This window comes from Chrysemys picta, chromosome 9, assembly GCF_011386835.1.
Source record: "Chrysemys picta bellii isolate R12L10 chromosome 9, ASM1138683v2, whole genome shotgun sequence".
NCBI classification, from domain to species: Eukaryota; Metazoa; Chordata; order Testudines; family Emydidae; genus Chrysemys; species Chrysemys picta.
This window is the reverse complement of record NC_088799.1, coordinates 27681487-27708604: the sequence shown is the minus strand read 5'-3', so window position 1 is coordinate 27708604 and position 27118 is coordinate 27681487. Positions and strand designations below refer to the sequence as shown.

At 40.4% G+C, this 27118-nt stretch overlaps 1 protein-coding gene across 1 annotated transcript in view; it reads left to right on the top strand.

Moving 5' to 3' along the window:
- TSC22D2 (TSC22 domain family member 2) overlaps positions 1 to 27118 on the top strand; it is a 43259-nt gene extending 16141 nt beyond the window's left edge. The window contains exons 2-3 of the mRNA XM_005308216.4: positions 24103 to 24154; positions 25398 to 27118. Of these exons, the coding sequence (XP_005308273.2) occupies positions 24103 to 24154; positions 25398 to 25658 (313 nt within the window). The 3' untranslated portion in view covers positions 25659 to 27118. The remainder of the gene's footprint in view (positions 1 to 24102; positions 24155 to 25397) is intronic.

Here is a 27118-nt window from a genome sequence, read left to right as displayed (position 1 = left end):
ATGAAATATTGACTTGAAAAAGAGCTCAGATATTAAGCTAGTAAACTTACTTCTGTCATCCCAAATTCCCTTGTAATCTTAGCTGACCCATGAACAAGTGCTTGTATAATGTAGTTGGTGTAGGAGCTAATCCAGGGGGCCCCAGTGTGCCATCTGAACGCCTTATGTTACAAGGGTGGTCTTCTCCGCCCACGGCTACTCACCTGAATAATTGCAAGCTATTCTTGCTGGTGAATTCAGTTTATTGTTTAAATAATTGTCATTCCTTTAAGAAGAGAGATGTTGGGTGAGGTAATATCTTTTATTGAACAATCTTCTGCTGGTGAGACATGCTTTTGAGTTACACAGAGCTCTTCAGTTGACCTGGGCTCTGAGACTCAGTGTTGCAGTTTTTATTGCTGTGTAGACGTACTCTAAGACTCTCATCTTGTACCTTCCTCTGCTTCAGTCTTCCAAACTTATTCCCGCCCTCATTTCAGCCTCAACAGATCCTCCTAAATGAGCTGCAGTTCTTGTAAATGAGATCAGGATGCAAACCTACCAGAGTAATGTGATCTGGGGGCTCGGTATTTCTGTTTGCAGTACATCAGGACCAAAAACCTCTGGGACTTTATATTTGCTCTTTTAATGTTTTTTACTTGGGCTGTGGTCTCAGGGATATACTACTTCACACTGGACACCATCCCAGTATTATATTTGACCTCTAATGGGGAAAGCTGGATTTTTAAAAGGGGGACTTGGTATTCTCCAAGTCAAATGGCTTCCTCTTTTCTACTGCTGCACCCCTTAACCTCTCTCCTTCTCTTGTCTCCCCCTCCCCCCCACCTTCTTTTTTATATTGCATGGCTCAACAGTCTAATACACTTGGTGATAGTAGTTCAGACCTGTTCATTAAGCACCCATTTTGTTATGTCAGTTCGTGGGTTAGTTTTTCCTGTGGGGTAGCTCTTCCTGTCAAGTTAGTTCTTTTTTCTTGAACAGACCAAAACTAACCTACCTTGAATATAGCAGAAGAAGACTGGAAAGTGCTTTCCAATATACTTGCAATTTGTCTAAAATGCCTTTAAAAAGCCCTGTGTTCTTTTATAGGTTATCAATTTAAAAATAGATGAAGCTTGTGAAATACATGTGTTGTGGTTATAAACCATAAGTTTCATATTTAATAGTAGCAGGTTTTGATATCTGCAAATACATGCATTCAGGATTGGAAGTAGGTGACTCTGTTTAAAATCACTTCCTGAGGAAGAGGGTTTTTAGCACCTTTTTTTAATGCACTTCAAGCTCTTTTCTGTCTCCCCTATGCAAACAAGACTATCTCAAAACTTAAGCTATGATAGCTCATGCTATACAAATGGTATCTAAAATCTGGAGTTTAAAAATTTCATTGTTTGTATCTTTGAAGCATCTATTAAAAAATGGCATAGATACATTAACAACAAGGAGTCTGGTGGCACCTTAAAGACTAAGGGATTTATTTGGGCATAAGCTTTCATGGGTAAAAACCTCACTTCTTCAGGTGCAACTGAATTTTTACCCATGAAAGCTTATGCCCAAATAAATCCCTTAGTCTTTAAGGTGCCACCAGACTCCTTGTTGTTTTTGTAGATAGACTAACACGGCTACCCCCTGATACTTGATAGGTACATTAAGCTACTATATTTTCCCAGTTTAGGGTGGTTTTGTCATAACGTGTGTGTGAGAGAGAGACTTTTTAGGATGCATATGTTTGAATATGAGAACACGATACTTGTTGGATGAACAACGTTTAATAGAGCAGCTTTCAGGTCAAATTCCAAACTCCTAGGGGTAATAAATGACACATGCTGGCCAATAATGACCAGGAACTGTAGTATGTATGGGGCTTTTTTTTTTTTTTTTTTTTTTTTTTAAGTAAATACTCCAAGTAAATCCTCTAGGTTGCTGTAGGAATCAAATGACACTTTTATCTTGTGTGCACAAAAGTTGATTTATTTTACATACAATTGTGATTTGATATCTTCCCTGCTTAAGTTAAAGAAAGGTGTTGCATAAATACTTAATCTGTTCTCATGTGGAATCCTGTAGACTCTTTTAGTATGGTAGGTTCAGGAGGGAAAGGCTATATACCAGGGTAGATTAATTTTTTACAATGTCCTCTGAATTACTTTAGAAGAGCTTCTTGTGCCATATATATTTAGGGAAAGGCTAAGTAAAATTCCCCATCTCCATGGCAAGTGCATTGTAGCATCAGTAGAACATATTACAGGCAACTGCATTGAAAACAACTGGTTTACAAAAGGGGTTACGTTTCAGTGCTGTTCTGCAGCCTAATATTGACTCCTTATCGGCAAATCTGTTCGTATAGGTTCCTGGTACCTAAAGAATCTAGACAAACAGATATAATTAAATCAATGAACTCCTTATGGAGGTTGTAGTTGTACAGGGAGTGCTTCTATTGAATAGCTTATTTCACGAAATCCAGGGAAATTAGCTATACCAACACACAAACCTTTTATGCTGGGGATTAATGGGGATTAATATCTGTCTGTTTAAAAAAAAAAAAAAAAAAACTGATTAAATGGGTAGACAAGTCCTTGGATAGAACCCTTGAAGGGAACCTACATTGATGTTCCACCAACCCCTGCTCCCATCAGGAAGATTTAGAGTACTGTTCCAAGGAATTCTACACCTGTAGTACAAGTTTCTACTCTATGAAGTGATACCTCTGAATACTTTACAGCAAATTTGATCAGCTGACCTGTCTCCTCCATTGACAGGATTAACTCTGGTGCTGTTTTTGAGTCCAGTGCTGTTTCTACCTCACCTCTCACTTGGTCATTGCAGCCGATCCATGTTATGCTTTCCTTGTCACCTTTTGTTTCCCTCCATCCTTGTTTTTTATGCAAGTTATGGCCCTCTTTCTTTCCTTCCAACCACCTTTTTTCCCACAGGTGTGAACCTCTTATCAATGACCCTCTCTCTGCTCAGGTTGAGCAAAGGCACCCCTCCCCCAAGATTCTAAGAGAAGCATGTTGCTGATACTTTTCAACTCTATGCAAAGCTGTCATTGAATTGTGAGAAGGGAAGGTGGAGAGAACAGCTTCCAGGTATCTTCCTCAGTGCTCCATGGTCTTGACCATAGCTAGCAGGTGTTGACTAGAAGCATCTTCCCTCTAGCGTAGGCCACTTGCATTGTGACCAACGAATGCTGTTCATACCAGTGCTTTTTGTCAGTAAAACTTGTTGGTCGGGGTGGGAGGGGGGTGGGGGTGGTGTGTTTGTTTTTTGTTTTTTTTTTTTTTTTACACACCTCTAACCAACAAATGTTTTACTGATGAAAGTGCAGTGTAGAAAGTGCTTTCAGACACAGCGACCTTAGCCAGTGCCTTAGTAAATTTTGCTGCTAAACTGCAACAGAGCATGCTACTAAATCCTCTCTGCCTCTGGTTCCCCACTACCATAGGAGAAACTCCCTGACTTGGTTTTATGTTTGGAGCGTGATTTTAAAAACCTCTGATTCAGTCAGGCTTCTCAGGAGCTGTAGAAATGTACTTGGGCACTGTTCTTTTCTCCAGTCACTGACACTTGGGTCTCTGACTATATATTCACTGATAGTGAATGCAGAAGCCAGGATGTCTTGTTAATTAAAAACCCTGTTTTAGTCTCTAGATAGTGTTTCTGTCTTGGCCCTTCACTTTCTTAGTCAGTTTAATTGTTTGCCCCACCCCGGTTCCAATGCCAAGTTTTCCCCGCCAATCTCATCCGATGTTCTGTACCATGCTCTTAATGTCTGGCCTGCTACAGTAGTCCCCTTCTTGGTGGCTTTTGCAAAACCATGGAGACATTTTGGGCTGCATATCTAAGGTGACTTTCTTTTTAAAAAGACACTTTTATGTCAACATTTTTAGGGTCTCAAAATACTCTGTACTCTGATTCCTGTTTTCATCTGCTCCACTTAGCTTAGAAAAGCTCCATTTGGAAGAATGGAAGATATGAGAGGCTGAAGTCTCTATCTCGCTCTTCTGCCTGTGCCTCAGAAGAGGGACTAGCTGGCTGCCAGGAGCCATTGTGATGCTGGGCACTAGAGCTTGAAAGCAGGGCTACTCTGTGTCCCCGCTGCTAGTGCCAAGGCAGCATGGAGGAGGAAATGGCATAACATGCTTAAATGTGCAGAAGGACTAGGGCAGGGGGTGGGAGGATAGGAGCAAGGGAACAGGGACAGTCTCTGGAATAGGCAGTGGGGGAGGATATGAGGAGACAGATGGGACAGCTGGTAGGGACATGCTAGTGGAAGGGGCAGGCTAAGGAAGATGAAGTGACAGGGTCTAACTGCTAGAGCATGCTTTTCCAGAAAGAACCCAGGATTTGAGTCCCAACATTCCTCTGCTGTTAGCAAATAACTCTGAAATCCACTGGCAAAGGATGTCTCATTCCCCTTTAGAGGTTGGTCTGCACAGGATAGCACCTTACTATTGCTGTTAACTAGCAGAGCTCTGTGCAGTGGGTCTTAAGGTTTCCGGGGGGGGGGGGGTGTATCAGTCTGATTCCACATAGTGGAACGTCTTGGTTTTTAGTTTTTTAAAAGCTTAGGAAATGGCATCCAAAAATCTACATTAAAAGGGTATTAAGGCTGCCAAATCAAGCACTCAAAAGTTAGGAAATGTCAGAATTAAGGGTGCCTGTACTCCTTTCTCATTTTGCATATGAATTATGATCTTCAGTTACATGACCACATACTATTTTTTTCCACAGGCCCCCTGCCTCATTCAGTGCACAAGACAAGCAGTGCTCAGGGAATGAATCAGGGTTGTGTCCTGAATGAGGCTGTTCCCTGTAGGACTCCTTCCTCATTTGCTGCAGAAGATGGAAAATGTGTAGTGAATGAGGCAGGGGACAGCAGGAGGAGACAGGATGTTTCTCATGGTTAGGTCAGTTGAATGCCACTCTGGTACATTGGATTCTAGCCCTGCCTCTCCCACAGTCCTTCTATATGATGTTGGGCAAGTCACTTAAACCAGGCTTTTCCCAAGTAGCCACTAACTCTTTTTTTCTTCATATTCTGGGTGCTCAGTTGAAAATCTTGGAGTCCAATTTGCAGTAGAGCTGAGCACTCAGAAATGCAGCTGAAGTCAATCGGACCTGTGCACAGAACATATACAATTCAAAATACTCTGAAAAAATCAGGCCCTGGGCATCTTCAACTGAGCATTCAGAATGAGTAGACACTTCCAACTTTGGCCTTAATATTTGTGCCTCTCTTCCCATTTGTTCAAAAACAAAAACCCACAACTTTACCTGATAGAGGCTTTGTAAAGATAAATTCATTAACGTTAGTGAAATACTTAGATACTATGGAGATGAGCATCAGAGAAGCCCATAAGAATGCTAATTATATATTCAGTGTAGGTTTTAAATGGTGTGCTGTAAAGTGAGGTTTGGAGTCATTGAGAATTAAAAAAAAATATAGTAAATAGTTACCCATTCAGTGATCACCATCCATTCTGTGCACTGAGTCATGAGTCTTGTGAGGGAAAGGGAGAATATATGACTTTAAAGACTGTTGTACATATTCACAAGAGGGCTAAATTAAGGTTGCACAGGCAACCTGAATTTTTGAGTGCTTGTTAAGTGACTTCAAAATTCTTAACATAGTTCTTTGGTATCTGATACTAATGTTAGGGTTATATACTGATACACCCCTTGCTAACAGAGGCAATTTTCCCTTTCTGACTGTTAAACGTGGAATCTAATTCCTTCTGTCACCCTGAAGTCTGGAATTAGAATGGTGTGGCATGCAAAGATGTGGAGATACTGGTTTGTTTTGTGTGTGTGTGTGTGTGTGTGTGTGTGTGTGTGTGTGTTTAAAAAAAAAAACTGCATGTGAGAGGGTTTGTTGGATTTGCTGATCATAAAATTTAGTCTTCAACTTACCCTTTCTGGCCTCCCATTCATATATAATCAGCCTAAAGTTCAGATGTCCACGTAAAATCCTTGAGTTTAAGGTGAAGTAGCACTTCTATGGAGGGAATCGGGGAGTAGGGATTTTGAATGCTGTTTTAGTGTACTTTAGCTTTTGTAAATATGCACATCTTTGGATATAGGTATTCAAAATTGTACATATACAAAACCACCATATTGGTGTGCTATTATCACCATAACATGGGACCTATTTAATTAATGGATTTTTGTTGCACCATATATGCTCTGGCAGAAGCAACTCGGAATAGTCTCGATTATATGTTGAGAAACAAAGATTAGTTCTGAATCTGCATCTCCTTCACGGTATACTGCAATCGACCACTGGGACAAGATAGTGTTTCTCAACTATTGAACCATGATCGTGAAGTTTAGCAAATGAAACTCAAAATTCACACCTTGGACACTTAATAAGCTATGCCCAGAGGGATGTATTTTAAATGTCTGCTCTGTTTATCATCCGGAACAAGAAAAAAAGATGGAGTATGAAAAGCTGAACATTCTTCATATTTGTCTGAGTTGCTATGTGTCCGTTCTCTGTCCTTTCCATTTGATTCTTGAGTATCATAGGAATCCTTCAACTGCTTTCTACCAAGCATTCCGTTTGAACAAGTTATGTGAATCGAACTTAAGTATCGAATGTATACATGCATGAACAGCTTTGCACCATGCAGTGTCTCATCATTTACATAATGTGTTCATTTTCTTCATTTAGTGCCTTTGAAATCAAGATGCTTATTGGATAGACTAGTACATCAAAGAAATCCAAAGGCAGTTCAGTCGCTCAGATGTTAATCTTCTTAAACTTTACAGAATTGAAAACATCACCATACAAGCTTTTTTTTCTCTTCCTTCTCCTGTGTATATCTGAAATAAACTACCTAAATTGAAAGGATTTAAATGCAGATCAATTGCTAGTAGCTCACCTGTATTAAAACAACAATATGGATGTCTAAATCTAGTGCAAATACCTAAAATTCCTTTTCCTTTTTTTGAAGGATGAGGTTTTGGGAATGACATTTTAAAGGCCCTAATTTTTTGGTAAGTTTATAAAAATGTCCTGTTTAAACATATGCACTTGCATTGAGGGGAAAATGAAGGATTTTATTTATGGGCAGTTAAAAACAAATGAATCAAGCCAAGTAACTGTTTCACTTGTTCAATTCAAGTTAAGTCACCCTGATGGGGAAACAAACTTCATTCCTATAAATGAAGAGATGCTGTACTTGGTCCTCCTTTGTATCCAGTCACTGTTGAACCCATGGTGAGAAACTGCAGTAAACTCAATTTTGTTTTATGGATATGGCTTGTCAAAGATATATTACCAGTTCATTAACAGCAGCAAACAGATTTGCTTTTTCACATTATTAATTGACTTTAAGGTTTTGTAGACATTAGATTGAAGTCCTGGTAAGAAAGATTGATAGATATTAATTATATATAATTTAAGGCTTGTGGTGCATTGGCCTGTCCCAGAATCTCTGATTCACCAGGTCTGTGGAGTATAAATTGTGTTCACTTGTTGAATGTTGATGAGCAGTTCATCATTCTGTCTTGTTTGCACTTGACTTATTGAAACAATCTCTTCAAAACTTGCACAAAGCTTCATTGGATTCTTTAAAGTTTGCTTGGCAACATTTGTACACTACAGAGCATAGCACTGAATAACACCAATGCACTCCTTGCTCTGTTTTCACACAGAGAAACAGTGAAGATACTACTGCATGGTTTAAAAAGAAAGCAGAAAACATACTACCGTGATATCACCTAGTAAATATGAAATGGCACTTAACTCATGTGTCCTGTTCAGGGCTTTGAAGTTAGGGTTGACTAGTGTGCAGTCTGGCCACTCTAAGTGTGTGTGGTTTCTAGGGCTAAAATCACATTGGCCAAAATGCCTGTTACTATTATTTCATTACATAGTTTTATTAACATGAATAGTCTTACTTCAAACTTCAGTACTTCTACTGTAACTCTGTATTTTTATTTAATGTGACACTTTTAGGTACAAATCCCTTTGTTGCATTTGTAAAAAAGTGGCAATGTTTAGGTCCAAAATACTTCCTTTATTTAAACATATCAAAAAATGGGTTTTGGGGCCTAAAAAGGTTATCCTCTCACATACATATTGTGTACAGACCATTAGTCCAGTTGAAATATTTTTTCTAGCTTTGTTACTTTATTATTTGTCACTCTTATGAGTAGTATTATATATAAATACTGGTAGATTATAAATTTATAATCTCCTTCTAGTTTTGGATTTTATATTTAGTCATTAAGCTAAGTAGTATGGGTATTGCAAATGTCAATGTACAAAGTCTTACCATGGATGTTCAAAACCTGCATCCTGGAAACATAAATGACTATACCAAGAAAAGGTAAAACTATACTGTTACTACTACTTTAATGCTGGGAAAATGTAAATGGTTTCCTTTATAAATTCCTGTTTTCAGTCCTGAAGACACAGCTGTGCAAACTTTTTTTTTTTTTGGTAAGGATGTCTTCGCTGATTTTATGTGTTTTGCTATTTTCTAGTACAAGCAAACGATTTAAAATGAAATGTAGCAGGCATTTTATCTTGATTTGTTACCTTGGTGTGTAGGTTTTATGGAGGTTTTAGATTTTAATACCACTGCTGAAAGTAATGGCAAGAGCACATGCACAGTAGCAGTTTGCCAACCCTGAATGCCAAAAGTCACTAACCTGTCAGAAGTTCAACTTCCGAACTTATTGGCTTGAATCTCCACTGATGATTTTTTTTTTTTCTTTCTTTAAGGGTCATGTTCTTAGTTCTGTTTAACATGCAAAGTGGTTGGATTCTGACCTTAGGTGGGCAACAAAGAATTCCCTTGGTGGACAGAGAACTTAGTGCTTCTGTGAAGCTAGTGGCGACAACTCTCGTGCCCAGTATTCTGATTGGTGTAATGTCCCTTAAACATATTGTCTTGGAGACATAAGTTATTACTCCTGGGGGAATTCTGCACCACTGCGCATGAGCAGAATTCATGTCTGGTGCAGAATTCCCCTTCTCTGCCCTGCCCTGCAGCAAATACTTTCTGCCCAAGAAGTGCTGCAGTTCCACCTTTCACCCACCAGAGGCTACTGTGACACCAGAACAGCCAGCTGACAGGCAATAACAGCTAGCAGCCTGCTGTGTTCATCTCAGCAGCCTGCCCATGGAGCCAGGTTAGGAGGCAGAGTGGGGCACATGAGGCAGCTGGGGCTGTGTGTCAGACTGGGTTCAGAAGGGTTAGTGGAGGCAGGGGACACACAAGCACATACTCAAGAGCTAGTGGGGTGACAGCATTGAGCCAGGGCAATATGGGGGGAGGGAGGCTCCAAGGCCATATGTGGGAGGGGGGCAGATGTGCCTGATTGAATGGGAGAGGCTCGGGATCAGCCAGGGTCTGCATGGGGGAGGCTCACCAACTCTCTAACAGTCCCCCCCCCAATCCCAAAGAAACTTTTCCATACTTCTCCCACTGACACCCAACAAACATCCAGCTTCACTCCCAGGCTCCTTCCTGCTCCCTCAGCTCTTCCATTATCCCTGACTCCCCCAAGCCTTTGCACTGCTTCTTTGGGGTGCAGGAAATACATTTCTGTATTGTAGTTGAAATGAATTACTCAAAAGTTCTGTATTAGTATGCCTAGTAAGGAATCTGTTTGTCCAAAAAAAAAAAAAATCCTGAATCTTTTTTTTCGGAGGGGGCAGTGTCTGTATTGTTACAGACATACTTGCTGGCACTGGCAGGTATTTTGAAATGAATCACCAAAATGAGACTGTGATTATATTGTGTTTTGAAAATATGTAGAATTTTGCATATTTTTAAAATTCACAGAATTTTTAATTTTTTGGTGTAGAATTCTCCCAGAAGTAAATTATGCTGGGACTGGCAGGCACAGAATCAGGGACCCATAATCAGCTCCCTGATGGTCCATCTCCCTTATATAAAGTGGAACTCTGATGGGGGGGGGAAATTCAAGCCCTAAATAGCTGACTTTATCAGACTTCAATGATCTGATCACTGTACAAAAAAATTAAATGTTTCTTGTCCTTTTAAGAAACTTAATTTGTGGAAGAAGAAATCAATTTTGCAACCTTGGTCTAGCCATGATAGGGAGCGACCTGTGGCTTTCTTAACTCTTTCTTTAATGTGAGAATTTCTTCAGTGTTGTCAGAACATTGTTTAATCTTGCCTTACAACTCCCCCCCCTCCCTCACACTAATTAATAGGATTTATATTCTCCTGTAGCTAACCATCTTTTGGGAATATTGAGTCAATAAAGCTGAACATAAATTGCTGCAAGAGCTAACAAAATATAGTGAGGTGATATTCAAATGCAAAGAGACTAAAATAAAAGATTAGAAGAAACCTAGACTTTCATCACAACCTAACCTTGCATGGCAGGAGGCTGGCTATAAGTGACTTTTTTTTGTACTTGGTTGCTTGAAAGCAATGAGTCATTATTGAGGCTTCCCTGGGGAAGTCTGCAAATGTTGTTTTTCCTGCTTACCATTGAAACAGGTGTTGCTAGGTGCACTACTGGCCCCATGAGTTTTTCCTCTTTAATAACACAAGATTATTTAAAAGACGTAAAGGGGAACAAATGCCTCTGACTTGGATGGTGGCTTTTCTTTAAGTATTAATGGTGATAGCCATAAGATCCTAGCTGGATTTATTGCTCTGAAACAGTTATTGTTTACATTGTTGCTACCCTGGCTGAAAACTAGCCAGGTTCCCATGTGTATCCTCACCTCCCTTTGTGCAGTCAAAGCAGAACAAAGGAGACTTAGGATGGGCCAGGAACTGGTCCTAAAATCCTAGAGGGAGGAGAGCAGGGATAGTGCGAAAACCAGTCTAGATGTGTCCTGAACTTTGCTGGACCATAGATGGAGGAAAGGCATTGGAGAGAGAGATTGGCAGTGTTTCCATCATGAATTTCTGTCAAATTTTCATGTGTCAAAGCATCACAGTACAAATAAAACAGGTTAGGATTTGTTTATACCGACAAAGAGCTCCTAAACTTCATCCCTTGTGATGTCTCTGAATGTCTCTCTTCACCCGTTTCTCTGTAAATCTAGTGGACTGATACATGCCTCCTGTGAGGGATTAATCTAAACAAACTATGTATTCCACTCTGAGACTCTTGACTACCAGATGACATCTAGGAAAAGGACAAACTTCCCTTATGGGACTGGGAGAATCAGACACGTGTGTGTGTGTGGGGTGGGGGGGGGGGCAGAAAATAGTGTGTCCCCTTCTCCGCATCCCTCTTGTCATTATCAATAATTGGGGAATTCTTTTCAAACTGGGGTTTAACTGTCTTGGAATTGAGGATTCTGTAGCAATTCCAAGAAATCTACCTGGGAATAGCTTGTTCTTACAACAAAGCAGCCTGGTGACTGCTGAGTTAAATAAACTACTGCCTGAGATGTGGTTTCTTCTCTCATGTAAAGTACACACAATGACATTCTTGCCCCACACATGTACTGCACAGTAGGGGGATATGATGTGACTTCTTCAAATTAAATGCTTCACTAAAACTGAGAGAGAGTTAGCTCCTAGAGAGTGCAAAAATAAAAATTCAGTAAGCCTTAAAATAGACTGTAGGCCACACATAACCCACACTTTTCTTTTGCATACAACTCTAGCACAACATAAAACCACATTTTGGAGGTCCTTCTAAAATAGTTTATAAGCCTTTAAAGAATGTGTAGACTATTACTCTTGTGGCTGAATCTCGTTCGCCTCCTTCAGGTCCTTTCTTAAATTCTCTTTTGCCATGATATCTATTTAAAAAACAAACTTGGCAACTGGTAGGCAGCTGGTATGCTGATCAATATCATGTCACTGTTATCTTGTGCTCTTCGTTTCTGCCTGTATTCCCCGTTATCGTGTCCTATACTTTGTCCCTCCCCCAAAGAGCTTACATCTTTGTTCACGGTTGTACAGCATCTAGCACAAGTGGCTCTTAGGCAATACCATAAAACAGATAAATAATTGGATGTAAATATTCCATACTTTCACTTGATGTTGTTAATGTAGTGATTGGAGCAGCAGATACCCGTTTTGTCCAAATTCATTTTGATTCTAACTGGGTCTTATACTTAAACAATATACTGGTCTGGTAATTTGAGCATTACAATGGGAGTCAAGAACTTGGTGTTAAATCTGAGCTCTGCTGTTGATTTGCAGTGTGGTCTCCCTTTTGGGGGCCCAGTCTCAACCTCTTTCTCAGCTTCCCCATCTATAAAATGAAGAGAAATCTCTCCCATAGGGTGACCAGATGTCCTGATTTTTATAGGGACAGTCCCGATTTTTGGGTCTTTTTCTTATATAGGCTCCTATTACCCCTATCCCCTGTCCTGATTTTTCACACTTGCTGTCTGGTCACCCTACTCTCCCCTGACTATTGTGATAATTGCTAGTATGGTGCTTTGAAAATCGGCATTTTCAAAGTGGTTTATGTGAACTAGCTATGACTATGTGAAAGAGGTGGGGAAATGGAAGAAAAGACTCCTGTATCTTCCTGTTGAGCGGGTTGCCCCCACTTCCTGTAACAAGGCTCCCTCTCTGGTGTAATAGAAAGGAGAGCATCTGCATCCTAAATAGCAGTTGCCTATTGGGGAAAGTGAGCCTGACATATTGTAAATGATCTTAGAACAAATCTAGGGATTTTTTTGTTTAAGCTGTCTCCGGTACTTATGTATCAGAGGGGTAGCCGTGTTAGTCTGGATCTGTAAAAAGCAACAGAGTCCTGTGGCACCTTCTAGACTAACAGATGTATTGCAGCATAAGCTTTCGTGGGTGAATACCCACTTCGTCAGACACATGTAAACTGACACACCCACGAAAGCTTATGCTCCAATACATCTCTTAGTCTAGAAGGTGCCACAGGACTCTCGGGTACTTATATGGCTTCTTCTATTTGCACACCTCCAAAGCTTAAAAAGTATTTATTCTAACAACTCCTCTGAGATGAAGTACAGTTATCCACATTTCACAGATGGGAAAGTGAGGCACAAAGGGCTAGATTCACAAAATGTCTTGGGCCCTCTAACTGCCACTTTAGAAGCCTAAATCCCAGAATCAGACTCTATTTAGTCATAAAGCCACTGCTCACCTCCCACCAGCTTCTTGCTAAAACAGCTTAGGTGCCTATGCCAGAAGAGGTTTGCAGCTGAGAATCCCAAACAGAGAGAGGTGCCTCCCTGCAGCCCAGATTTAAGCACTTAAAATAGAACCTCAGAGTTACGAACATGACCAGTCAACCGCACACCTCATTTAGAACCAGAAGTACGCAATCAGGCAGCAGAAGAGACGGGGGGGGGTTTGAGCAAATAGAGTATGGTACTGTGTTAAACATAAACTACTAAAAAGTGAGGTTTTTACCCATGAAAGCTTATGCCCAAATAAATCTGTTAGTCTTTAAGGTGCCACCAGACTCCTTGTTGTTTTTTGTAGATACAGACTAACACGGCTACCCCCTGATATTTAAAAAAAAAAAAAAAAAAAAAAGTGCAGAAGAAAAATGTGGCTTAGTAAAGTTTCAAAGCTGTATTAAGTCAATGTTCAGTTGTAAACTTTTGGAAAAAAATAACGTTTTGTTCAGCAATACGAACAATCTCCATTCCCGAGGTGTTCATAACTCTGAGGTTCTACTGTATCTCTGAGAGCGAGAGACAGGGCTTAGCACACAGGTCTCAGTTTAGCATCTTCCGTTGGCTAGTTTAGGCAAGGACTGGTCTCGTGTGCTGGCTTTTGTGAATCCCATTCTGAGGTGCCCCTCTCCCCCCACTTATGGCATAGGGAGCTTAGGTACCTAATTCTGGCTTTGTGAATTCCAATAATTTTCTAGGCACCTAAAAAGTTCGGCATGGTGATGCTTAGCATTACTATGCCCAAGTTTCTTTGTGAATCTAAGAACATAATGGCCGTACTGGGTCAGACCTAAGGTCCATCTAGCCCGCAATCCTGTCTTCCAACAATGGCCAATGCCAGGTGTCCCAGAGGGAATGAATATGTTATCATCAAGTGATCCATTCCCTGTCACTCATTCACAGCCTCTGGCAAACAGAGGTTAGAGACATCATCCTTGCCCATCCTGGCTAATAGCCATTGATGGACCTATACGCCATGAATTTATCTAATTCTTTTTTGAACCCTGTTATAGACTTAGCCTTCACAACATCCTCTGGCAAGGAGTTCCACAGGTTGACTGTGCATTGTGTGAAGAAATACTTCCTTTTGCTTGTTTTTAAACCTGCTGCCTATTAATTTCATTTGGTGACCCCTAGTTCTTGTGTTATGAGAAGGAGTAAATAACACTTTTCCATACCAGTCATAATTTTATAGACCTCAATCATATCCCCCCCCCTTAGTTATCTTTTCCAAGTTGAAAAGTCCCAGTCTTATTAATCTCTCCTCATACTGAAGCCATTCCATACCCCTAGTCGTTTGTTTGTTTGTTTGTTTGTTTGTTTGTTTGTTTGTTTGTTTGTTTGTTTGTTTGTTTGTTTGTTTGTTTGTTTGTTTGTTTGTTTGTTTGTTTGTTTGTTTGTTTGTTTGTTTGTTTGTTTGTTTGTTTGTTTGTTTGTTTGTTTGTTTGTTTGTTTGTTTGTTTGTTTGTTTGTTTGTTTGTTTGTTTGTTTGTTTTGAGATGGGGCAACCACATCTACACGCAGTATTTTAAGATGTGGGCGTACCATGGATTTATATAGAGGCAATACATTTTCTGTCTTATCTATCCCTTTCTTAATGATTCCTAACAATTCTGTTCGCTTCTTTGACTGCCGCTGCACATTGACTGGATGTTTTCAGAGAACTATCCACAATGACTCAAGATCTTTCTTGAGTGGTAACTGCTAATTTAGACCCCCTCATTTTATATGTATTGTTGGGATTATGTTTTCCAGTGTGCATTACTTTGCATTTATCAACATTGAATTTCATCTGCCATTTTGTTGCCCAAAGAGACTAATGGCCAGTTTTGCTTTCACTTATTCTCAATGGAATTACCGGGTGCTAAATTCTTCTCAAAATCTGCCCCTAAGTGACTTGCCCTAGGTTACATTGGAAGTCTATTGCAGAACAGGGAATTGAACCTGTCTCTCTTGAGTCCCAGGCTAATACCTTAACCACTGGACCATCCTTCCTCTTATGTTGTTTACCAGAAGGTTCCCAAAACATAAACATAGTTGATTTTCAATAGCTCTAACTAAAACTTACTATTTCCTAGTGAGCTATCAGTACATCTTGTTAGTTTAGCTATTAAGATAATTTAAGTATGCTACCCCTCCAAAACCATAACTTTTTGGTATTTGTCTACTGTTGTTGTGGAGTGTTACCCCAATAGAAACTTATCTTGATTTCTATGATTAAATGGCACCACAGAAGTGTCCTTAGTGACCAAGGATTTGTCTTCATGGGGAAACTGATCGCCATAGCTATAGTGGAATAATTATTCCACTGTGGCTATGCCGGTCAATTTTCTGTGTATACAAGACCTTAAGGTCAGGATCAGATCTAGAATCTATTGTGGATCCCAAAGGAAAGTGGTAACTTCACACAGATAGGCCTAGCTACTCCTGTAAACTGTAATCAAAACAGTGATTTGACTTCAGAAGAGCTGAATAACTTAACTTTTTTTTTTTTTTTTAAGCTCCCTCCATGTCACCCAACGTTGCACAGTTGCCTAAATGCACTGTGTGTTTGGGTGAGGTCAGAGAGTTGTTTATCTACACTGTTTTGGTGACAGGTCTCCACCTTCCTCTGGAGAGCTGCTGGCACCTTGACACTGGTTCTAAAGGAACCATCCATTACAGTAAATCCAACAATATTCCCTACTAACCTCAGAGCCGCTTTTCTGATCTCCTCTTCCACAAGGAAATCTTGCTCTATCTTCTAGGGACAGGCAAAGGTGTGGTAGTGGTGGGAGGGTTAACAAGCCCAAAGACATGTGAACATTATTCTCACTTTCACAGATGTTATTTCACAAGAAATACCAAGAAAGGGGTAAGAAAATACTTAAATCCATGTGGTGGGGATTTTTTCCCCTTGGCCACTGATTTGCAGTAGTCATCTAGTTCCTGAGGAAATAGACTTTACAGCTAATCAATACCTCTTATGTAGGGCATGTCTTCTGTAACTTACTTTAAAAAATGAAGCTTGAAGTTGGTTTACTTCATCAAATCACTGAGATTTGCAACCTTATTTAAATGAAAGAAAATTGATACATAGCAATATGGCTGAGATTTAAATCCATGGAAGTGAAGCAATTCATAACTTTCAACTTGGCTTAGTGTATGTACTTTATTGAGCATTATGTAACCTTTTAAAACTAAACACTACTTTATGAACATAAAACTGAATTTCTTAAACCATGAACCATTTTTATGTCCAAACTTCAAACTACTGATTGCTAACAAACTTTCCCAGAGTATCACTTTTTACTGAGAACAATAATCATAAAAAAATTCAGTCCAGGGGGTAACAAGTATGGAATGTTTCTAAAAATATCACAGTTCATTTATGATTAATTGGTACTTTCATTATGGTGATGATTTAATCCACTTTGACAAGGTTAAATTTAAATAAGCAGGAAGTCTCTGATATTATAATGGATACCTAAACATCTTTCAGGATGCTGCTGAAGGTAGAATGCCTTTAACCATCCACTCCAATTCCATTCTCTCAATGCCTGCTTTTTTTTTTTTTTTTTTTTTTTTTTTTTTTTTTTTTGGGACACTTTCTTACTTATCTTCTTTACTTCAACTTCTTATTCATTTGAACAATATATTTTAACTATTTAATCTCTAGTAAGATATGCTATTTCATTAACTGTAAACATGCACTTAAAGTACTTTACTACAGATAACACTTGCTGGTAGTCATTATGCTCTCAAAGATGCTAGTTCTGTGACTTTCCTTTCCAAATAAAAGCATAGCATGCATTGGGTATAGTACTACTTTGTCCACCAGAGGGTACCTTTTGACAATATTGTAGAAGCTTGTTGATATTTTATGCTGTATATTAACTTACCTGTGTCATACTTCCATCTAACCCCATGCTTTTTAAAACAGAGAAAACAAATAATTGCAGCAATGAAACTAGGATTTTTCTAAACGTATCCGTTATGCATTGTAATGTGGATAGGGTGTGTGGTTACTAAGGCATTTAAGTGTGAACTCTTCCCAGGGAAAAATAAAAATCTAAATAGTATTTGGATTAATAGATTGGGCAGAGGTACAACTACAGTTTGTGCAGTGTTTGCGCACACACATACAGTATTGTGTCTACTTAAGAGCTTGGAAACTTCATAGATTCTAGGACTGGAAGGGACCTCGAGAGGTCATTGAGTCCAGTCCCCTGCCTCATGGCAGAACCAAATACTGTCTAGACCAGGGGTCGGCAACCTTTCAGAAGTGGTATGCCGAGTCTTCACTTATTCACTTTAACTTAAGGTTTCGCATGCCGGTAATGCATTTTTTAGAAGGTCTCTCTCTATAAGTCTATATTATATAACTAAACTATTGTTGTATGTAAAGTAAACAAGGTTTTCAAAATATTTAAGAAGCTTAATTTAATTAAAATGCTGATCTTACGCCGCCGGCCCACTCAGCCTGCTGCCAGCCTGGGGTTCCGTTCACCTAGTTCGGCAGCAGGCTGAGCGGGGCCTGCGGGACCCCGGCTGGCAAGGGGCCGGCAGCCAGGACCCGAGACTGGCAGTGGGCTGAGCAGTGCCAGCGGCCGGGACCCCAGACCGGGGGTGCAGGTGGGAATGTGGGGGGGTGCAAGAGCTCCCGTTTGGTGCTTAGGGTGGGGATGTGAGGGGGCGCAAGAGTCAGGGCATGGGGTGGGGGGTGCAGGAGTCAGAACGGGGGCTGGAGGTGTGTGAGGGGGTGCAGAAGTTATGGCTGGGGGCTTGGGGGGGGTGCGGGGTGCAGGGGTCAGGGCAGAGGGTTGGGGGTGTGGGGGGCTCCCAGCTCCCTGCCATGAGCAGCTCACGGCAGGGGGCTGAAGGGATTATGCCCTGATTTTCCCCCCCACCTTTCTCCAGGGCCCATGCCCCGATTTCCCCCCCACCACCTTTCTCCAGGGCCCCGTCCATCCGTCCCCACCTCTTCTCTGCCTCCTCCCCGGAGCAGTGAGCACGCTGCAGTTCCGCTCCCCCTCCCCCTCACAAGGGCCATCAGCTGATCGGCGCAGGGAAGGAGAGGAGGAGGCTCAGAAAGGCACCACGCTGGGGGAAGAGCGGGGGAGGGGGGAGCTTGACTGCCGGCAGGCAGGACCAAGCTTCTGTCTCCTGCCCCCGCAGGAGAGAGCGGTGGGCGGGGGTGCTGAGTGGGGCCGGGACCCTGGCAGGCGGCAGGCAGCAGCGTGCCATTAAAAATCGGCTCACGTGCCGTCTTTGGTACACGTGCCGCAGGTTGCCGACCCTGGTCTAGACCATCCCTGATAGACTTTTATCTAACCTACTCTTAAATATCTCCAGAGATGAAGATTCTACAACTTCCCTAGGCAATTTATTCCAGTGTTTAACCACCCTGACAATTAAGAACTTTTTCCTAATGTTCAACCTAACTCCCTTGCTGCAGTTTAAGCCCATTGCTGCTTGTTCTATCCTTAGAGGCTAAGGTGAACAAGTTTTCTCCCTCCTCCTTATGACACCCTTTTAGATATCTGAAAACTGCTATCATGTCCCCTCTCAGTCTTCTCTTTTCCAAACTAAACAAACTGAATTCTTTCAGCCTTCCTTCATAGGTCATGTTCTCAAGACCTTTAATCATTCTTGTTGCTCTTCTCTGGACCCTCTCCAATTTCTCCACATCTTTCTTGAAATGCGGTACCCAGAACTGGACACAATACTCCAGTTGAGGCCTAACCAGCGCAGAGTAGAGCGGAAGAATGACTTCTCGTGTCTTGCTCACAACACACCTGTTAATGCATCCCAGAATCACGTTTGCTTTTTTTGCAACAGCATCACACTGTTGACTCATTTAGCTTGTGGTCCACTATAACCCCTAGATCCCTTTCTGCCATACTCCTTCCTAGACAGTCTCTTCCCATTCTGTATGTGTGAAACTGATTGTTCCTTCCTAAGTGGAGCACTTGACATTTGTCTTTGTTAAACTTCATCCTGTTTACATCAGACCATTTCTCCAATTTGTCCAGATCATTTTGAATTATGACCCTATCCTCCAAAGCAGTTGCAATCCCTCCCAGTTTGGTATAATCTGTAAACTTAATAAGCGTACTTTCTATGCCAGTATCTAAGTCATTGATGAAGATATTGAACAGAGCCGGTCCCAAAACAGACCCATGCAGAACCCCACTTGTTATAACTTTCCAGCAGGATTGGGAACCATTAATAACTACTCTCTGAGTACGGTTATCCAGCCAGTTATGCACCCACCTTATAGTAGCCCCATCTAAATTGTATTTGCTTAGTTTATCGATAAGAATATCATGCAAGACTTATCAAATTCCTTACTAAAGTCTAGGTATACCACATCCACAGCTTCTCCCTTATCCACAAGACTCGTTATCCCATCAAAGAAAGCTATCAGATTGGTTTGACACTATTTGTTCTTTACAAATCCATGCTGGCTATTCCCTATCACCTTACCACCTTCCAAGTGTTTGCAGATGATTTCCTTAATTACTTGCTCCATTATCTTCCCTGACACAGAAGTTAAACTAACTGGTCTGTAGTTTCCTGGGTTGTTTTTATTTCCCTTTTTATAGATGGGCACTATATTTGCCCTTTTCCAGTCTTCTGGAATCTCTCCCGTCTCCCTTGATTTTCCAAAGATAATAGCTAGAGGCTCAGATACCTCCTCTATTAGCTCCTTGAGTATTCTAGGATGCATTTCATCATGCCCTGGTGACTTGCAGGCATCTAACATTTCAAAGTGATTTTTAACTTGTTCTTTTTTTATTTTTATCTTCCAAACCCACCCCCTTCCCATTAGCATTCACTATGTTAGGCATTCCTTCAGACTTCTTGGTGAAGACCAAAACAAAGAAGTCGTTAAGCATCTCTGCCATTTCCAGGTTTTCTGTTACTGTTTCTCCCTCCTCACTGAGCAGTGGGCCTACCCTGTCCTTGGTCTTCCTCTTGCTTCTAATGTATTGATAAAAAGTCTTCTTGTTTCCCTTTATTCCTGTAGCTAGTCTGAGCTCATTTTGTGCCTTTGGATTCTGCATGGTCGCCTGTGATGGTGGACTGTCCTGATGGTCACCTGTGCTGATGAGTTCGCCACAGTGGCCAAACAGGAAATGAAATTCAAAAGTTCCCGGGGCTTTTACTGCCTACCTGGCAAGTGCATCAGAGTTGAGTGTTGTCCAGAGCAGTCACAAGGAAGCATTCTGGGATAGCTCCCAGAGGCTACTCCACTTGCCGACGAGGGGAGTAGCGCTAAAATTGACCTTGCTGGGTTGAATTTGGGGTAGTGCAGATGCAAATCGATGGTATTGGCCTCCGGGAGCTATCCCAGAGTGCTCCATTGTGACCACTCAGGACAGCACTTTGAACTCCCATGCACTAGCCAGGTTCACAGGAAAAGCCCCAGGAACTTTTGAATTTCATTTCCTGTTTGGTCAGCGTGGCGAACTCAGCAGCACAGCTCTCTCCTGCCATCAAAGAGCAGCTACACTGCGCACCTTTTAGCAGCATAGCTGTAGCAGCACAGCTGTGTCACTACAGGGCACATAGTGTAGACATAGCCTAAGAATAACTTAAGGGGGGGGAGGAGTGTTGCATTTTAATTCTCCCTGTAAATTGACATTAGGAAAATAAGCAAACTCCAGTTACCTTTTTTAAAAATTCCTCTTTTCTGTAATGTGGTTCACTTCTGGCTTGTTGTGCTTTTAACAGCATCACAGATAGCTGTTGGAATAGCTGTAACTCCCAGCCTCTAAGGGATTCTCAGTTCAATGGGGTTTTTCCTCTTTTTCTAGTAACTGACTAAAAATGAGAGGGAACTAAATGTATATATGTGCCTATCTTGCTGTGGCTTTTTAGAGGGAAGAATGGAGTCCCAGCTAACTGACTCAGACTGGAATCCTTGCTATTTTGAAGGGTGGCAACAAGGGAGAGTGGAAATATAGGGAAAGCGGTTGTAGGTTGTCAGATGGCCCTAAAGCATTGCGGGGGCCAATCTTGATTCTGTTGAAGTCCAGTGGGAATTTTCCTATTGGATTCAGTAAGAGCTGGATCAAGTGTCTTCAGTTGTAAAGAATCTACCTGTCTTTTAAAATAAATAAATCTTTTATTTACAACTTAGAGACTTGATATATTTTTAATCAGAATTCTGTTAGCCTCTAAGACAGCTTTATAACTTTTTTTTAAATGGACAAAAGAAATATTGCTATGCTTGAACCATTACACTCGGTGCTGGAGTCCTATCTAAAGTTTGTTGTGTTTTCTGTAATCTTCTAACCCTGACATTCTTTTGTCCTCCACACTCCCCTCTAAAATAAAAACTCTTTGCTAATCTGATTTGTCGCTTCTAAAAACTTTAGGCAATGAAATGACATTTAACTGTGTTGCTCAAGTGAGTTCAGTGTACTTCACGTGGGTTTAGCAAACCTTCATTCACAGAATCTTCTAACCAGAATATTGATGTAATTAAAAAAGCAGGCAGATCTACTCATTCTAAATGGTAGACTGCCCAGAGATATTCTCCAAAATTAATATATTAAATACTGATAGACGTCCATGTGAGGACAGAAAAGGTGGTGCTCTAGTCATCCTTGTCACTTGTACTCAGTTCATGTTTGGGGAGTTTCTTCTCAGCCATAACATCTAGCGGCTTAATCTAATTTTTAAATGAAAACGGAGGTTTTCATTTCAAGATAGTTGCTTCAGAGATGTGCTGCTGTACTTTACCGCACAGCATACTGGTTCAGTCATAGTCCTGGCTGTTAAGGTTAAATTCTAATTTCAAGGGTCCTAATTCTGCAAGTGACTGCACAGGCAGACCCTGCACCCTGATAGTTAAAGCTGTCTTACTGAAACAGATTAATACTACAGGACTGTTTAAACTTCAAATCCAAAATGAAGATTTCATTCTTACTGTTTAGAATTACACTTTAATATTGTGTTCAAAATGCATATAATCATGCTACAAACTGTTTCCTCTGTGAAAGCAAAACACAAAAATAAACTGTTTACTTTCTACTTCTTCCTCCCCCCTCCCCCAAAACCCCACCTTTTAAAATAAGTTTATTGGTTATGGTTTTTCTCTCCTTAAGTTGCACTTTGGATGCGTACTAGTTGATTATTTAAGATTAATGATGACACTTGAAGGGCTGTCTTTTTTTCTTTTAAATTGATTTTTGTGGTAGGCTAACATGTTAAACTATCTTAGCTAGTTACAGAATAGGGATATATCTGAATCGTAATGCTAGAAGAAAAAGGAAGCTAGCTTTGGTGACCATTTTGAGGAAGGACATCTACAGTACCCTTGTAACTCGAGGAAGCTTGAAAGTTAGCAAGACACTGAAACAATTTTGTTGTTAAATTCATATTAAAATGGGTTGTTTTTTTAATTAGACTGTCTGAAAGCATAAATATTGTCCTCTTAAAAGTCTGCAAAACTCTGTTCCTAAAATGCATTGAGGCATTTTGCCATCTTGTGCTGATGGTCTGAAACCTGATTTGCTAAAACACTCTGCATTAGCACTTGGCATTGGAGAAACATGTCCCATACCAGTAAGCACCTAAATGGGACTAATTTAATGGCCTACAATAGGATTCTAGTTACCTTATTGGATGGGGCATCCAGAGTTTCCTGGGAGCAAATGAACACAGTTGTGGGATTCCAGAATTTTGAGTGTACTTTTTTTTTTTAATGCTCTCATTGATTACTGGCGCACTACTGCAAAGCCATAGGAACACTCCTGATTATATAGCTCCTCTACTGGCAGCTAATTAGTAAGTAAATGCTGAGGACAAATACTACTACAAGGTTGTTGGTTTTGTGTGTCAAAACATTTCATATTGGTGTATGATGTAGCAAGTCGGCATATTGGCTAACATATTACATAACCTTTTGTTTCTCTAAGTGAGAGTGTGGATAATGAGGAAGGGAAATTAAACTATAACTGAACTAGATTAAGGTATATAATGGCTGGTAATTTTAGGTGTCCAAAAGCATGGATTATGGGGGTTATGTTTTATACAGTAAAAACTTTATCTGGCATATTGGGGGGGTGGGGGGGGAAATGGGGAAAAATTCCAGTTAATTAAGAGGGAGGGAGTTTAGGCATGGGAGGGTATGTGGGGCACAGGCTCTGGGAAGGAGTTTGGGTGTGGGAGGGGGCAGAGGGTTGGGCGCGGGAGGGGTTTCGAGGTGCCGGATCCAGGGGGCACTCACCTCAGGCGGCTCCCCGCAAGCAGTGACCTGTCCCTGCTGTTCCCAGGCGGAGGTGCGGCTAGGCAACTCTGCACACTGCCCCTGCCCCACCCCAAGCACTGGCTCCACAGTTCCCATTGGCCGAGAACCAGGGGCAGCACCTGCAGGTGGAGGCAGCATGCAGAGCAGCCTAGCCGTGCCTCTGCCTAGGAACAGCAGGGACAGGTCGCTGCTTGCGGGGAGCTGCCCAAGGTGAGCACCGCCCGGATCTGGCACTCCAAAGCCCCTCCCAAGCCCCATCCCGCACTCCAAACCCCATGTGGCTATTCCTCCGCCTAGGAGCAGCAGGGACATGTCACTGCTTCCGGGGAGCCAGGCAGAGCCAGGTAGAGAGTCTGCCGGCCCCGTGCCAACCGGACTATAAACTGGACTTTCTACGAAGATTAGAAATGCCAGTTTATAGAACTTTCAGGTTGGTACAGAGCCAGTTAACATAGCCATTACTGTAGTTGGTAAACTGAAGAAGCTTGAATGGGGAGTGGCAATATATATATTTCAGAGCTCTAATTGTTCCAGACAGTTAAGGAGAACTTCCACAGAGGATGTAATGTATTATGGAATTCTTAAAGCCTCTTAAGAGTTTGTCTTATGACACATGTACCTTTGCTGAGAGACTGACCTTTAACAATCTATTACTTGCAAGATTTGTATGTACAAATGGTTTCAATGTTTAGTCAAGTAAGAGTAATCTAATATCCACTGAATTTTCTTTTTTTTACAGTGCGTCTGGTGCAAGTGTTGTAGCCATTGACAACAAAATAGAACAGGCAATGGTAAGTAGAAAACAAAGATTCCTATCTCGAATAGGACAAGCAGTTAATGAATTATATGAAATCTTTCAAGCTATGTTCATTTTTATTCAAACATGCTATCTTCCAGATAAGGCAGATTACTAGAATAATATTGAGTATCATTAGCCAGAATTGCAGATGTAATGTCTGTTCTCCTCCCCTCAATTAGGTCTGATTCTTCCATTCCATCATATGAAGAGTGAATTTTCCTAGATTATGGAATGGCAACAGATCAGGATTAGTTTTATGTAAGATCCAAAGAGCTTCCTACCCTTGGTGTTGGTACACAAGAGGTTTTTTTAAACATTTTGAAAGAATTTAACATAAAATCTTGGATTACATGTAAGACACAGAAGACATAGCACACTTTTTAAAAAAAATGTGTTACTTAATATTTAATTAAACAAAATTGAAATCCAACTCTGCCACCTCCTCCCAGTCTGAGTTTTTCTGGTTCTTGTATGCTGTGCAGCAGGATCCTATTATCATCCGCTCCCAGAACACCATTTTTCAGTTATCGTCTAATCACATTGTCCCCCTTGTATGAATTCCTAGCAATAAGACCAGTTGTCTCATCACTGGACTACTTGGCTCCCCAGTACATGCCATCCTGCAAAACTAAATGCATGTGTATTTATAGTATTCATGTTCAGACTTTCAAGTTGAAAACAATCTACAAGATGTTAGTTGCAAAAAGCTATATTCTGTGCAGTTAACGTATGCCTCTCATGAGGCCAAAACCTAGAACACAGCCTGCTGCCTGTTTTTATTATGAAGTGTGGTGTGTTTTTTTTGTTTTGTTTTGTTTTTTTTGGCATTAAAATACATATGTAACTAGAAGGCCATTCAAAAAGCTCCATTTATATTCAGATTACTGTAAAACTTTCATAATTCCTGTGGAGTAGAAAAGATCTTAGTTTTAATGCAAATGGAAATGCCTATGCCTACTCCATTGTGCAGTAGAAGCCATTTAGCATGCCGTGTTTTAGGGCCTTTCAGATTGGAGATTTGCAGCAACTTCCTCAGGTGCTAGATTATTTGCTCTTAAACATTAACTTGTTCATGTGATTTTTTTTTTTTTTTTTTTTTTTAAGTGTTACTGGGCACCAGATGAACTTTAATGGAATAAGTGAAATCATACTAACATTTTAAGACCGAGCAGGACGGAGTTGTATTGTAAACTCTGCTGTTTCAGTTTGTGTAACTACGGACTTACTGTTCACAGGATCTGGTGAAAAGCCATTTGATGTACGCAGTCAGAGAAGAAGTGGAAGTCCTGAAGGAACAAATAAAAGAATTAATCGAAAGAAACTCTTTACTTGAACGAGAAAATGCACTGTTAAAATCTCTTTCAAACAATGATCAGTTATCCCAACTCTCAACTCAACAGGCCAATCCTAGTAGCACTTCACAACTGCAAACAGTGATAGCACAGCCTCCTCAGCCAACGCAACCTCCACAGCAGCCGAATGTTTCCTCAGCGTAAAGCTTTTCTTTCCTCATTAAGAAAAAACTGAAAGCAATCTGTCCTTGTGTGCCACTGGTGTTCTTTCCACTTTATATGAAAGCAAGTAGCCATGCTTCAGTTGTGTGTTTTGGCCTTTTCAGTATTAGACAATCATTCTACAAGAGCTTTCCCTCACTTTGAGATGTCATACAGCGCAGTTGGTGTCCAGTTATGTCATCAGTGCACAAGGGAAATGGTAGAAGGAGTTAATGCAAAGAGTATGCATTTATTTGGTGCGCATGAGTGGGGTCTTTAAGAGCTTTGATGGCTCTCCAAGGTTTCCATTACCCATGGATTACTTTGAGCCTTGCTATCTCATGTAAGAAGTAACAATTCATCTTAAGAGCCACTGTTCTTTCAGTATAAGTAACATTTGCCTATATTAGTTTCATTTATTTGTTTTATTTATTACAGGGCTGCTATTTTCATAATGTACATGAACAATGTCACAGAACTTTTTTTTTAATTTTTTTTAATAAATGTAAGTATCAGTAAAAATTGATAGACGGGATTGCGTTTAATAGATAAAATGTTTAGGCAATAATTGAACAAAAGAATCCTGGCATATTTCTAACACTAATGGCAATTTACCTTTGGTATTTATTGACGGTAGTCAAGACCCAGCTTGAATGTACATTTTGTATAGAGTGTAAGTATGAAGACCATAGTGCATCTGTACAGGTAGTCACCAGTTATTGTGATATAATAAATAATTGATGGGCTATTTTGATGAAGAAAACTTTGCTCATTTCTGTTTCTACTTTCTAATAGAGAGAAATTGCCATGATTCCTCTGCTTTTTGACATTTCGTATGATTTTTTTTTTTTTTTTTTTTTTTTTTTGGGGTGGGAATAAAAAGCTGTGAAATTGTTCAACCTACTTTGTAACCAAAGAAGCAAAGCTGTGTAATTGAGTTTTTTTATTTTATAATGCACATTCTTTATGTATTTTTATTTAGTGTTTTTTCTCATTCACAATTTTCTTTGCTGTCTAGCATGATCTGCATGACCTATAATCTTTGAACCACTTTCGTACCTCATGTTTTTATCCAGCACTCTTATTGTAATATGTAATAGTCTGTGAACAATGTCAAATAAAAAAAGAACGAACAGCTGGTGTTGGTGGAGCTGCGCTAGTGTACTATGCACTAGTTGTTTAAAAAAATGAAGTGAGCCATCTTTTGTTCATTTAAAATGGTGTTTTGAATTTCGTATGAGAAAACGTTTTGTTACATTGCAGATTTTAATGTATTTAATAAATGCAACATGCAGATTAAGTGCAGTGTATATTGAGTATTTAAATTAAAAAAATGTACATTTCATAAATAGTTTCAAGAGAGACCATCATTTGTGTATACTAACACATAGTGTGTCAGAAATTGATGTATAAATATATATATTTTAACACATTTTCTGAAATTAAACTGCAGTTTTGTTGAA